Raw genomic sequence first — 15,392 nt, 5'->3', positions numbered from 1 at the left:
AGTGACAAATTTCACACTCCTTTGTCGCCCCTTCCACCTCTCTCAGATGAAAAAAAAAAGGTTCCATGCATACGGCAAGTATACAGATTCAAACTCTGTTCCCAGAGTTTCTGCTCCAGTTAGGCAAGGCAGATAGAGAAACCAAACTTTGACTATCCCTACTCTTGTCCATAAACCAGTCCCGTAGTATCTTAAAAGTGATCTGGCATGGAAATGCTGACCTACACAAATCAGTTGGATACTTAAGTATACACAGACTACAGTGCCTTCTCAAGTATAACATTTTTCCCTCCAGAAAACAAGTTTTAAAAAAATGCTGTTCAACCTGCCTAGAAAGCTAAGTTCCCTGTAGCCCAATTCCTACTCTGGCAAACCATTACTTTTGATTCAGGCTTTAACTTAAACTTCACTTCTTTCCCATTCTAAATTGAATCCTCAAATCATGCTTTCATATAAAGTCCAACATTCTCTTTCAGAAGCCTAATCACAAGTTGAAATTTTCTATTTACACTTTTATTTGCTTTATGGGGACAGGGACTAGATTTACTTTATACTACTATACCTGACACTGCCCACTACACAGAAAGTCCTCAATTAGTAGCTGACTGAATGACTATGCATTACTTGTGTAAATTACTGGATTCCCTCAATATCAAAATCTCAGTAATTTTGCAGCTTGGGGGGGAAAAAAAAGAGAAAGCTTATCACCTAAAATAATAGTGAAACTGGCTACCAAAATAACAACTTCAAACAGGACATTTTCCCAAAGGTTCAAAACTATAAAACTGTTTTACTCCTTAAAAAATTATCAGCTTTCTCAAAAAAAGTGAAGATTGGATTTCTTAAAATTTGTTACAACTCCAACGTTTTTCTTAAAATCCACTGTAAAAGTATATCAATCTCTTCCTCCTTACATTAAAACATATTAAGATATTTTTCACTGACTAGCCACAAATCTGGCAACATATAGTTAGTTCACTGACTGGTCTGCTCTTTAGCTACCTCATTGGTTCTGTGTTTTTTCATAACTCCCATTCCAAGATGGCAAAAGAAACATAAATATATTGCAAAGAGATACTGCAGGAAAAAAAAGATGGAGGCAAAGACACAACAAATGAAATATAAAAACCATTTAGCATTGGTGGTTTTGAAAACTAATTTGTGTACTCGGACCAGGTAGCTATTTAAGACTAGTCTAACAGAGTGTGCACTAATTTATGCTAGATCCAATCCTCCGAAAACAGCACAATATTAGACCTAGAGACTAGAATTTATGCACCTGTTCCAAACACCGAAGGAACTATATTTGAAAGCTTAATCTGTATACAGACGATTTAAAGATACACTAATTTAGCTAAAGTAGTCTCAAACTTATTTAACTAGTAAACAAGTATTTGTTTACAGCTAACAATCAATCAGGAAGTATCAATGTGGTTAAATTCTGAGTCCCTGAGGCAGAATCTTCAGAAGTTAGTCCTCTTTATCATTCTTCTGTGGTGAAAATTAAAGGCTTCTTCTGGCTACACAATGGATAGAGTCATTTTATTTCCATATGTGAAAGTAGCTAATGGAGGGTACCAACAGTTATCTGATGTATTCACTCTTCCTACTCAATTAACTGTGTAACTGATCCTCATTAAGTTAAGGCTTTAGCTGTTTTTTAACATCTGGGTTCTCAAGAAATGAGTTGATAGATGACTACACAAGACGTATTTAGGGACTCATAAAACACTGCGTTTAATAAAGCATTCCCATTAGTCAAAACTACCACTAGCCTCATAGTATTAAATAGGATTAAACATCACTTAAATATAACACTAGGTTGGCTTCTAGCTCTTCAAAAGATTCTAGAAGAAATCCCAATAAGCTTACCCTGTCTGGAGTAAGATTTTTAAAACAAGTTGTTATAGCCTCTGGAAACCATTCCACAAGAAAACATGACAATGCCAAAAATAATTTCACTTTGAGCTACTAAATCTATTTATGTTGCTTATCACTCCCTATTAATGGAACCAAAATCTTTCACAAACATCTTTTGAAAGCCTACCACTTCCTCCTACATACACATACACACACACACACACTCTCTCTCTGCCCCAACAGTGCATATAACTTTCTCATCTCCCAATTTCCAAATTCTGTTCTCTCTGCTCAACTGTAGTTTACCAAGAAAAATTTAATGCATAATGAATCAAATGGCAGAATATTATTCCTCCTAAATGAGTAAAATCTGTCCTTCATTAAATCTTCAAGTCCTTGACATTATCTGCATTTTAAAGTAGTATAAAATGGCAAGTTATGATTTTGTTTATGTAATTGTTTTATCAATTACAACATAACTATAAGTGATCAATAATGTGATTATCATTAAAGGATTTATTCAATGAAAATTAAGAGTTAAGCCAAAAACATGTCTTATAAAGTCATAAAGACAAGCTGACTTAAATATTTAAGTCCAACTGCTATTAAAAATGATACTGAATTCATTTATCTAAAGTTCTAATAAAATACAATATTTATCAAAAAACTAGAAAAAACTGACATGAAACCTGGAGAGTGACTGGATATTTTAAGGAAATTTTTTAAGTTGTGATATCATAGTTATATTTTAAGAAGACTTCTCTTTGAGACTTTGAAATATTTACAGATAAAATTATACGTCCAGGATTTGCTTTAAATAATATAGGACAAGGAAAAGGTTCAGATATGGATGAAACAAGACTGGCCATAGTTGAAGATGCACAAATACATGGGAGTTCATTATACTATTATACTTCTGAATACACTTGAAAATTTCTATAAAACACATGGCTTTCACACATAACACTGTATAAATCTATCTCTGCCATCAAAGACTCATGTCACTGCCCATGTAACATTCTGTTCCAAAATCATCTAAAATTAAAAACAAATTCAGGGAGAAGATTTCATCACAACAAAGAAATCATTGGTTTTTTTAATGATTTAAATGTCACATATACAGAATAAACAGAAGCAACAAAAGGATAAGATTTTCAAAAGAATTACCATCAGGCAACACATATAGCACTACTTCTGCAGAATGCAAGGATAAGACAAAGATTAAAAAACTAGGAAAGTTAAATAAAATGTTAGAAAGAAGCTCAATATGGGAGTCAATCACATGCACAACTATAATGAAGAGGAACAAGGACTCCAAGGAGGAGACTCTTTAAGAGTATATTACAGAACAAAAGATTCCTTCTTTTAGCTCATAACATATGCATGGTAACAGCTGTATAATTAACAGTAAAAGCCCTTTCCCCCAAATAAACCAGGTGCCATCCCACATATCCTCCTTTTCTGAAAGTAACTGCGTTTTACTAAGCTTTATCACTTTAACTTTCCTATCACATTTAAATGATAGAACATTTCACCTAAGATACAGCACCAAGGAACTGAAAGCTGACCTTTGAACTTCAGTTTCCACTGAATAGCTATACATATCGATATCAAGAAAAAGAATCCATATTAAAGTCACCCAGTAACTCTCAGGTCTACTCTAAATTTGGAGGACTTGAGGCTCCATTAGCAAAGTCTCCTATTCTAGGGACAGAAAACTAAAAGCAAAGAAAGTGTCCACTTTTTAAAGAAAGTACTTACTTAAGAATGGTTTTTGCACTACTGCAGTCTTCAAATCGAATGGAGTAACCAACTTCCTGGCCCAACATCACATCCATTTCATCAGCAACTCTCTGAGCCACACTCATTGCAGCCACTCTCCTGGGTTGGGTACAGGCAACTCCTCTCTTGGGTCCTGGTAATGATCGCATGTACTCCACACACCACTGTGGAATCTATCAAATAATTTCACATTTAAATTAATTCTACCCTGCCTGCACATCAAGTATATGTCACATAAAGTGTTTTATCTCATTCCAATAATTTAAAACAAAATTAAATTAGGCACACTACAAATTATTATTTATGACTCAAACTTATAACAGCACGAGCTTTCCAAGTCAAAGAGTCATAGATAACACTGATATGACATAATTGTATTCCTGAGTGGGCTAGATCCACTGAGGCTTTGCCGAATACGCTATACAGTGCGAACCGTTCCATCATTTAGCATTTCTCTATGCAATGGGGTAAAAAAAATCCAACTCATGAAAAATTCTACTTTATAACAAATGTTAGTCTCCAAATATATTTTAAGAAACTATAACATAAATTCCTATACACTTGGACTTAACAAAATGCAGGTAAAAGTAGAAATCATATCCCCTTGTAGTTATAAAGCTGTATCTTTTAATTCAATTCCAATTTGCTTTGTAAGCCAAGAGACTCTTAACTCCTCCCCTCAGGAGAGGTATGCACAAGGGCAACACCTTAGATACCATCTTAAAAGTCAATGTTAGTAATGGCCAATCTCAAATTCAACAGAATCTAGAGAAGCAGCACATCCCTGAAGAAAGGACGGCAGCCAAGTAGGAAGGAAGAAAATAACACCAATAAGCACAAGTTAGTTGGCTGCTATGATGACAGTGCATTTTCTCCCCATTCTGTTATCAACAGAAGCTAATAGAGCCTCTAATTTCACAGTTCTTCTCCAGTCACTTACCTGGAAAAGAACCATGGGAAAAAATCTAAGTGTCCACTACATCAAAAGGGAATCCACTGCTAGAAGAAAGGCATGAAGGGTCTCCATCACAGCCTCCAAAAGCCTCTCAGACTCTAATGCTACAGAAAATGCGTTTTGCTTTCATTTTTGTTTGTACAATGCTATCTGATGAAGAATATTGACTGCTGCATTATTACTACATTTTAGTTAGGTTACTTCTGCAATTTTGGGATAACCGTTGTCACCGACACAAATAGCCGAAAGGGGAGAAGGGTGATTATGCTGCTTCTCTAGGAAGGTAACAAGGATTCAAAATGAACAAAACTACTAAACTAAAATAGCAGGATCCCCTTGGGTCTGTAAACCCAGAGAACAAAGTTTAAGTGGTTTTCCAGCAAAGCTTTATACATATCTTCATTTCAGCAAGGCTTTTACAAAGGCAAAATGTACTTAATTTAAAGGACCAACCAAAAGGAAATTCAAAACATTCACTGGTCAATTAAAGCTATATAAAATTAATTCAGAATTCTCAAAGCAAAAATGTTCACAGATTTTTCAATGCACTCCAGTGAAAGGGATAGCTTACTCCCACTTTAAAAATAAGATATAAACAGTTTTGGCTAATTCAGCAGTTTTCGAACGTTTTATCTCAGGACCTGCTTATATTCTTAAAATAACCAAGGATGCGAAACAACTAATAGACTTACTATATTAGGAAATTAAAACTGAAAAATTGTTAAAATATTAATTCCTAACGGTAAACACCCATTCTATGTTAACATAAACAACATTTTCTATGAAAAATAACTACATCTCCCAAATAAAAAAAATTTTCAGGAAGAAAAGTACGCTGTTTTACATTTTTCATATCTCTAATGTCTAGCTTAATAGACTATAGCTGGATTCTCTTATCTGTTTCTATTTTGAATGTGTCACAATATTTGTTTTGTTTGAAGTATACGAAGAAAATCCCAGGACCTTTGAAAGGTTTTCAGGGACTTTCAAGGGTTCCCAGACAGTATTCGGAGAATGGCTCAGTCAATGCATCTATTCACATTTCTAAGAACAGCATTAAGGGAAACAGGTCCTGAAACATGCTAATCCCTGGCTTGTTCAAGTTAGGGATAAGTTCTAAAACTACTCCTTCCCTTCAGGTTCTACCCTTCCTCCATTTGAGACCATCTTCCAAAAACTGATCCTAAGTCCTCTAGTCTTCTTGTTTTATACATTATCCTGGGTGATCTTATTTATTCTCCTGACTTCTAACACTACCTATAATAAATCAATGTCAATCCTAACTCTAGATCCCATCCCCAACCTAGTGGTCATTTCTACTTGAAGAATAAATATTTTATTGGTATCTCAAATTCGACAAGTTCAAAACCCAAACCATTTCTCACCTTCCTTGAAATACTTAATTCCTCCCCATGTCCCTTACTCAGTTATAATAACATCATAACTCCAATCTATCCTTTATCCTTTTTACCACCCTACAGAGTCAAACTTTTGTTACAACCTCCCACCTAGTCTGTCATCAACATTCTCACTAGACAGGACATTTCTGTAAAAATTCTTTGTCATTCCCCTCCAATTAAAAAGCTCTGATGACTCCCCAATCTAATTAGAAAGGTCTGTATTAAAGACCTGCTGTTCCAGCCTCACCCATCCTACCTAACTCTTCATACACACCCTTTACTCTGGTCAGGACATACAATGCTTTCCCTTCTCCAAAATTTGTGCCCTTGCTCACGCTGTCTGTCCCTTTTGGCTGAACTAGTTTCAGTTTCTCACATATGCGTGTAAGCACATGCATACCAAGTTGCAACGTAAAATATATTTACTGAGTCTCAGTCAAAAATTAAAGTCATTAGGGGGCCGGCCCCGTGGTCGAGTGGCTGGGTTCGCATGCTCCGCTTCGCTGGCTCAGGGTTCAGATCCTGGGCGCCGACATGGCACCGCTCGTTAGGCCATGCTGAGGCGGCGTCCCCCATCCCACAACTACAAGGACCCACAACTAAAATATACAACTGTGTACTGGGGGGATTTGGGGAGGAAAAAAAAAAGAAGATTGGCAACAGTTGTTAGCTCAGGTGCCAATCTTAAGAAAAAAAAAATTAAAGTCATTACTTTAGATTTTACTTGGGGGATTTCATTTTCTGACAGGCACAAAAAGATAAGCAAAAATATGGCTAACTACTGTTAATGGTTTTGAGTCAAAGTTTAGTAAGAGTCTGCCAAAAAGCATTTGAGCGAAATTCACTATTTAAACTGTTCCGTTTCCCTTTAAATCCCCGAAATGCTCAGCAATCCTAAGTATCCAAGTATTTTAAGTATCCAAAAAAAGAAAGGCGAAATATTAATCCAAGCAATCACGAGCCTCTTATTTTGAGGTGACTTGACCTTCTTCTACACTAAGTGCTACTAAATAAACTCATCTCTGAAATAAGGTTAACCATATACAACCACAGAATAGCAGTATGAAATATATCTAACTTGGGCTATGAAACAAAAGAACAAAGTTTTAAATACTGAGCCCAATTAAATCCATAACTATGTAACCTAAGGCAACCCACTAAACCTCTCTAAGATTCTCATTAAATCTAAGCCTCATTTTGCTCATTAGTAAAATGGTGATTAGCAACTTCCTTGCAAGGTTGTTAAAAAACTTCAATGAGATAATACATAATACAAGTACACAGTGCCTGGCTTTCCCCAACTGCTAATTAAATGGGTGCTGTTAATATTACACAAACTGGACAAACTATTTGAAATATTAAAAATACTATGATATTAAGAAATTTAGAGTTATATCTTTTCATGTATTTAATTCTCTAAATTTCCATAAGATGATGATAAACCAACAGTTTAAGTTCCTACATTAACACTAAGTTTTCCCTCACTAAAAGTTGTACTAAGGCTCAGTCTCTAACAAAAGTTTATTATTTTGGTTGCTATTGTAGCCTTCAAAATGTCTCCATGAAATATTCAAATTTATAGACTTGTAGCATAAGTAACAAAAAAAGGGTACGTAACTTAAAAAAAAGGATAACTTGTATATGCAGTTCGCTCAATTATAAACATGTATCATAGGTACATAAACATGGACAACAGGCCCACAGGTGAAACAATATACTATTTCTGCACAGTAAGATGAGTAATCATTAAATTCACTTCAACAGTTTCCTGAATTTTCCAAATTTTCCTACAATGGCCAGGGACTGCTACTTTTGTAATCTCTATGAAATTTTTAACTGATGGGTCAGGCTCAAGCACATGAAAATATGGTTAACCTCACTCATAACAAGAAAATGCAAACTAAAAATTACACTGAAGTACCATTTTTCATCTATCAGATTTGTAAAAATTTAAGTTCACAGTAGATTCTAATGGTTTCCCACATATGCTCTCATACCTGCTCATGGAAGGGTAAACTGATTATGTTCCCTGTGGAAGGCTATTTGCTGTGTATATCATGATTACAAACAATTCTGACCCGGGAACGTCTATTTCTAAGAATTTACCCTACAGACATACTTGCGTATGCAAAACAACCATTAGAAGCAGCCTAGATATCTATAACAAGCACCTAGTAAATAATGGCTCATCCATGTTTGAAAAATATCCTAAATATACTACTAACGAGACACGAACATTTAGTTCTGTGTGTGTGTGTGTGTGTGTGTGTGTATAGGGTGTAACTAGATGGATGGAGATCAGGGATAAAGAGATTTTACTATAAGCCTTTAAGCTCTTTCAACTTTATAAGGAAAGATAATATTCACATGGTTCAAAACAAATGCAAAAAAATCAAAAAAGCAAAACAAAGAAACGAACAAGAATGACAAAAACCACTCCAATAGTTCACATCTCTCCATCCAAGCACCGGAAAACAAATTTTGTACCCCTAAATCTATACTACCCCGGAGTCAAAGTGAGCGAGAGAGGACCACCCTGCCATACTTACCGTAATAAAACTGGAAAAAACAGCACTGCTATTTCCCCATACAGACTCAGGAAGATATGTACTCCCTACAGTATTCCTACTCTCTAAATCACTTAGAAGTACTAAAGATCAAAGCAGATATTCTTTAAGATGTTCTACGAAACAATGGCAACGATCACCAGGATCAAATTAAGCAACATTTAGTAAACTTAAACATTAATAAAATATGTACCATGGTATACAATAACTCACCTGTGTTGTTTTACCAGACCCAGTCTCACCAACCAGTACAAAGGACTGATGTCTAACTAGGATATCTGTAAACCTATCCTTGTATTCCCAAACAGGGAGCTGAAGCCGCTTCTTTAGAATATCATAGTATCGAGGAGTATGGGGTAAGTTGGTAAATGGATTAATGCACTGTGGAAGTGATGTGTGTCCTGCATGTCCAGTGTGTGTTGAATGAGCAGAATGTGTTGAATGTGTTGAATGTGCCGAGTGGGTTGAGTGAGCTGAATGAGAAGCTTTTAGAGGTGGTAATCCAGCACTGATAAGCATAGCATTTGTAGAAGCTCGCAATTCCTTCTCTTTTTCTTTCTCCCTCTCCCGTTCTCTATCTCCTCTATCACGTTCTCGGTCTCGATCTTTAGATCGATCTTCACGATCCCGGTCACGATCTCGATCCTTCCTAAAAATAAAAATTTAGAATTCAGATTCTGAACTTTATGCAAAATGTTCATGGCAGTGTTACAGTCACAAAGAAAATAAATGTCCAACAACCAAATGAATAAACTGATACAAAACTCGATGAATTATATTAAGTATCAGAAATAATGAAAAAGAATTTAAAATTAAGGATTTGCCATGTCTCACCCATAAACATCTTTCCCTTCCTTGATGAAGCCTCAAATTCTGTTAGGGGACAGTCTCTTTCCACAACCTTTAGCCATCAGCTAAGATAACACAAGAACTAAGACTTCTGCAGGTAAAATCCCTTCCTACTTAGACATTAAAAGTTAAAGACTGAGTGCAGGTGGCGAAAAGGTAGGGTCAAATCAGGCCAAGAGGACAGCATCACAATCTTTCCCAGATTCTCCTTCAAGTTATATGAAAGGTATTTTTTGCACTCAAAGTATAATCAAAATTTAGTAAAAACACTGCTACTGGACACAAAGAAAACTGCACCTCACATTAGCTACAATAATACAAATATAAATATGAGTTCAAGGATTTTAGGTGAGTTTGTTTTCTTTCTTTTTTTTTTTTTTTGAGGAAGATCAACCCTGAGCTAACTACTGCCAATCTTCCTCTTTTTGTTGATGAAGACTGGCCCTGAGCTAACATCCATGCCCATCTTCCTCTATTTTATACATGGGATGCCTGCCACAGCATGGCTTTTGCCAAGTGGTGCCATGTCCGCACCCGGAATCCGAACCAGCAAATCCCAGGCCGCCGAGAAGTGCGAACTTAACTGCTGCGTCACCGGGCTGGCCGAGTTTGTTTTCTTAAGTTACATTTTCCAACACTTTCTCAATTTTGTTCAATTAGCATATACTGCTCTATGATAAGAAAAACTGTAACTAAAACACTTTTTATTCTTTTGTTTCCATTGTTTACTCTTGCATGATAGCTTTAATAACAATAGTAAACATTGAAGTACTTTGTTAAACCTATGTACACTTTAGGCAATCATAAAGTGAAATACAGCCAATTAAAAACAAGTGTCACTGAATACTATTAAGTCATTTAAAATATTTAAATTATCCAGGTGATCACTATATTAAACTTATATCAATTTTAAATAGTCAATTCTAATATCTACTTCCAGTTACTAGAGATGATCTCTAATTGAATAGTAATTTTAAATAATCTATCTATACTTATTCATTCTACTAGTCCAGTTTACTTCAGACCAAGTCCTATAGCAGACAAACTTGCGACAAGATGTTTGGATCCAGATTTGAAATAGTGAGGGAACATGGAGCTATGACACAAGCCACTAAATATGTCACTGTTCCTTATTCATAACACACACGACATCCAAATTTCCCATGCCCCAGTTATCAGTAGCCGAGTAGGAAAAACCAGTCATTCTCTCTAACAGCACATCAGCTGGGCAACAGTAACTCTCCTTGGTAGAATACAGCTAAAAGGCAAAACCCCAGCATGAGCTGGCAATGGTTCCTCAATTACAGAAATGGTAAGGTGATCAATTATATTTGATCTTGTCCTTCCCAAAGTGTATAATTCTATTCCATAGGAATTTACTTAAAGATGAGAGAAAAGTCTTATTACACACATACACTTTTCATATATATATTCTTCTCATAAATATATAATCACTTTTCATGTATGTATATACAAAATACATGAAAAGTGATTCTCCCTTCTCCCATCCCAATGTTCACATTCTATGGAATCACAGGACATACAAGCTAAGACTGAAGCCTCTCATCCCATCTGCCATAAAGACAAAGTAAATCAAAGAGAAAAAGAACCCAAAGGATAACCTAATAAACATACAAGATTAGCTTTCACAATTCAAAACTAAACCTTCCTGGCTTATCTTTGAAATATGCCGTCAACCATCCTTTCTTTGCCTCTCTTATTCCGCCTCTGGTCGAAGGTTCTCATTAATTAAAAATGTATACTGCCCCAAAACGTGAATTAGAAACAGTTTATAACACGGTACGTAGAAACGTGCCGAGCAAAGTGACAATTACTGTAGGCACAAATGGTTCAAAGATGAAACACCTTAAAGATCATGGAACATAAAAGAACCCTTAAAAAACATCTGGTCTAAATAAAAAGGACTCACATTTCTAGTTCTCACTCTACTGTGGCAGGCAGGGGGTGGGGGTGGGGGTTCAGACAACAAAGTTTAATGAACTTCTACATTTCTAGCACAGTACCAGGTACTTAACATACGGACCTAACCTTTCAAGAGTAACAAAATATGGAGAATGGAGAGTGATGAACAAAGTAAATCATATACCATTTTGCTTTGTTACAGTAATACTTACACTAACCAACTTGTTTTTCAAGGACCCGCTTCATCAGAAACTTCATTACCAAAAATAATTTCAGCATAAGAGGCATAAAATACATTCTGAGGACAATGATGAGCTGCTAACCAACAAAGGGGGTGACTGTGATGTAAGAGTAAAAGGAGCACTAACATCAATAACAGTTGTGTAACCACTAGTAGGACATATGCCTCAATTTGCTACTCTGCAAAGCGTAAAAGTATTAATGAAATAGTCTCTTAGCTTAAAATAAGAAAACAACAGGCAGGACACAGAAGGCAAATTCAATCACCTCGAAATGTTGCCTATGATTCAAACTATCTACCTTTAATGGAAGAAGGGAAGATTAAAAATTAAAGGTCAGTTAAGGGGGGCTCAAACCCACTACTTTATAAATACAGACAGACTACTGTGCATATGCATGTTTTCTTTCTTAAACAAGTACTTTTATTATAAAGAAGTTTGTTAAAAAGATTTACTAATTGAGGTATAATGCCTAAAAAAAACACCTGATTACCAAAGCAGTGCTTTATAATCACTTAGCCACAACACTGGGAGAGAGAGATGCAAGATGACACAGTTGTTAAGCACATGGTTCTGTACTCTGGCTCAATCCTGGCTCAGCACTCAAGCTAACTATATGACCAGTTATTTCTTTCCTCCTCTATAAAATGTGGCTATTCATATGTCTTGCGGGGTACTGCAAGCATTAAATGAGTTACTATATGTAATGTGCTTAAAGTAGTCCCTGGAACACAGTAAATGCCCAATATTGCCGATCATTAAAGTGGGTTCTTTTAAAATTTAAAACACTATTAAAATTCTACATGGAATAACAGGAACAAGATACTACTAATCAAGATGTAAACTGGTCATCAAAATCAGAATATTTTAAATAAACATTGCTTTTTATCTGGCAATCTCGCTTGCAGGAACTTCTAAGGATATAAGTGTGCAAATATGTACATATAAAGATGTGCATCACACTTTTCACTTACAAAACAACTAAAACTGGGAAACTACCCAAACATCAATGAACAGAATATTGGTTAAATAAGTTATGATACCCCTTTACAGGGTGGAATACAATGCAGCCAATGAAAAGGGTAATGTACATCTATTCTATAGTTTGACATATTTCTGAGTGAATAAAAATGAAAGCACATTGAAATATCCACTGATAGTAATTATTATTGTTCACATTTGTGAATAAATAAATATGCAGAGATCTAAAAAAATGTTCCTCAAGGGATTAAGGATAGGGATAAAGATTTCAGGGAATTTTTTGCCTTTTCATCTTTGTGTATGGACATTTCGTGTGTTCCCTAGGGCAAGTTACATAACATCACCTACATCACAAGAATGTCGTGAAAATGTGCTTATATATATAAAGCACCTAGAACACTTCTGGGAGCACAGTATATTTTGAAAGTTTTTTCCATACTTCGCTAGTAAATTGTCTTTTTGGTAATAATTTTATACAGAAATTTTTGTGGGAGGATGGAAAAAGGAATATAGTCATTATGTAACAGAAACCTTTTACTTCCCTGCCTGACTCCCAAATTAAAACGTATCAGGAATAAATAAAGCCATATTGAGTGAAATCTCCCAATGAATTACCTTCCCCTCTCAGTATCGCAGAAACAGGACACCCGTGTTTGGCAGTGGAGTTCAAAAGACTGACAAGCCTACTCTCTAAGAAAAAAATTACCTGCTAACTAGCAGGGCTTAAAAAAAAAATCTGCAAGACTGCATGGCAGTCAGCAAAAGTGACTTTTTAAATTATCAAATATGAAGGGAAAAAAACACAAGCACTAACAAACATTGTAAACCCAGTGCTAAAGAAAATCAGTTCTAAGAGAAATGACATTCAAGTGACACAGAAACGAATACAGAAACTTCCCTCCAGAACCTCAGAACTTAGGCTTTATTCCAAAGATGAACTCTCCTTCACTTACAGATAGATGCCATATAACATCCAAGAGAATCATAAGGTCACCGTCATAGACCTAAAAAGTCCACATTTTTACTCAGGATATCTGTTTTGCAAGAGATAGGGAGCAACCCCATATACATATTATGGGACCACTAATCTCTAAAAAGCAATTAAGTGGTGCACATACACACATTTACGAGTAAGTAAATTCATTCCCTCCCAGTATATTTTGTTCCAATCTGAACTCTTGTGAGAGACATCAGTTGCATCTTAGCCAGATGACAAGCAATTTATTTTTGCTTCACAGGAACCGAGAACCAAGTGTTCCCTACTTTAACAACCCATTATGAATGTCATTAAAATAGGCTGTAATGACTCTTAACTACAGTCATGGACTATGTGCTGTAATGGAAAAAGCAAGAGGCTAAGAGTGAAAATGAAAAGATCAAGGTTCTAGACCCAGCTGTAAACCGCGTAAGTTTGCGCAAGCCAACTTAACAACTCTGGGTCTCCATTTCTAAGTCATTTCCAGCTCCAACGAGTCTGTGACGTGTAGCTCAAATGAGCTAAAGTTTTGGGGAGGGAGAGGAGGCAGCCTAAAAGAGAGAAAACTAACGTCTAACATTGTAAACTAAAAAACCTTACAAGATTAAAATGTTACATACTGCTGCTTTCCATACTCGCTACACGAGAAAGTATTAAAAAGTACATCCTATCCTGACTTATACTCCACTAACACTGAACAGATACCTGGAAATCAATCCAAAAGAAAGACTTCGGGTGAAGAGAAATTCATAAAGTTACACAGATGACTCGACACAGTGATTCTGTACGCGTACAACACACAATAAAATGATAACATTATGCAAAGCATTTAGATATTCAGACTTTTGTGTTTTTGCCTGACTTATCCAAATAAACTGTACCTCAGGAATGAAAACACACACCGGAGAAGAAATGATTTTCACGCAACTGCTAAAGCCAATTGTTAAATTCCCCTGTACCTTTAAGGAAACGCTAAGGGAAAGGAATCGGAAACACCACGAGTCTGTGTAAGTATTTCAACTCCCAAACAACCTCCCCCACGGGCGCTATTTTGCCATAACTACTAAAAACGGTTTTGAAAAGGATCGTGTTTCAAAAGCTGCTTATGAAGGTGGGCCGGGGGGAGGGGTTGTAAAAAAAAAAAAAAAAACGAGAACTTATTGGAAAAAATGAATGCCTTCTAATGCCTATCCCAGAGATGTTCAGTAACCACTATTTTAGCCAAAGCAGGAAATAAAGGAGATGGCGGGAGCGTAGGCAGAGAGCGGAAGTTTGCCTAGTATCGTCTTTGAAGTGTTTGAATGGACCGAGGCACGCGTTCTCCCGCCAATCTATAAACTCGGTGGCTCCAAACCAGCAGCTTCCAGCCCATCAGGTGTCCTCCACGTTTTCCTTTCTCCTGGCAGGCCCTCGACTCTCCCTTCCCCCGAAAATTCCCGCCACCCCCATGCCAGCCTACACGAGGATCCACGCGCGCCTCTCACTTTCCGCCCTCCGGCTCTCCGGTACCGGGCTCGCAGCCGCCCTCCAGGGCCCTCTCCCCCTCGGGCCGAGGAGTACCTGGTGCCCTTGGAAGTGAACACTCCCGCCGCGCCCTCCCCCACCCTGCTCCCCGGCTCCAGGCCTTACCCGGGAACCCAGGCCACGCGGTCCGCGGTTCCCTCCCGCCCGCTCCCCTTGAAGTGACTCCTGCTCGGTTCGGCCTGGGGAAGAGGCGGCCTCGTGGCCACGGCAGGCCTCTCCCCGCCTCCCGATTGGGCCGGGCGGCGGCCGCGCCACACATCCCGCGCCCTTGCCGAGCCGAACGTCCGGAGTGGCGCCGCTCTCCCCACGACCCGCCGCCAGCCAGCCGAGCCCAGA

The 15,392-nt window shown here is 37.1% G+C and overlaps 1 protein-coding gene across 1 annotated transcript in view; it reads right to left on the bottom strand.

The window, feature by feature from the left end:
• The window catches only part of DHX15 (DEAH-box helicase 15), a 54,478-nt gene that overhangs the window by 38,736 nt on the left and 350 nt on the right, over positions 1–15,392 (bottom strand). The window contains exons 2-3 of the mRNA XM_046656293.1: positions 8,778–9,213; positions 3,622–3,815 (exon numbers count right to left, since the gene is read on the bottom strand). Coding sequence (XP_046512249.1) covers positions 3,622–3,815; positions 8,778–9,213 — 630 coding nt within the window. The remainder of the gene's footprint in view (positions 1–3,621; positions 3,816–8,777; positions 9,214–15,392) is intronic.

Source organism: Equus quagga, chromosome 3 (genome assembly GCF_021613505.1).
Source record: "Equus quagga isolate Etosha38 chromosome 3, UCLA_HA_Equagga_1.0, whole genome shotgun sequence".
NCBI lineage: Eukaryota > Metazoa > Chordata > Mammalia > Perissodactyla > Equidae > Equus > Equus quagga.
This window is presented reverse-complemented; position numbering and strand designations above follow the sequence as displayed.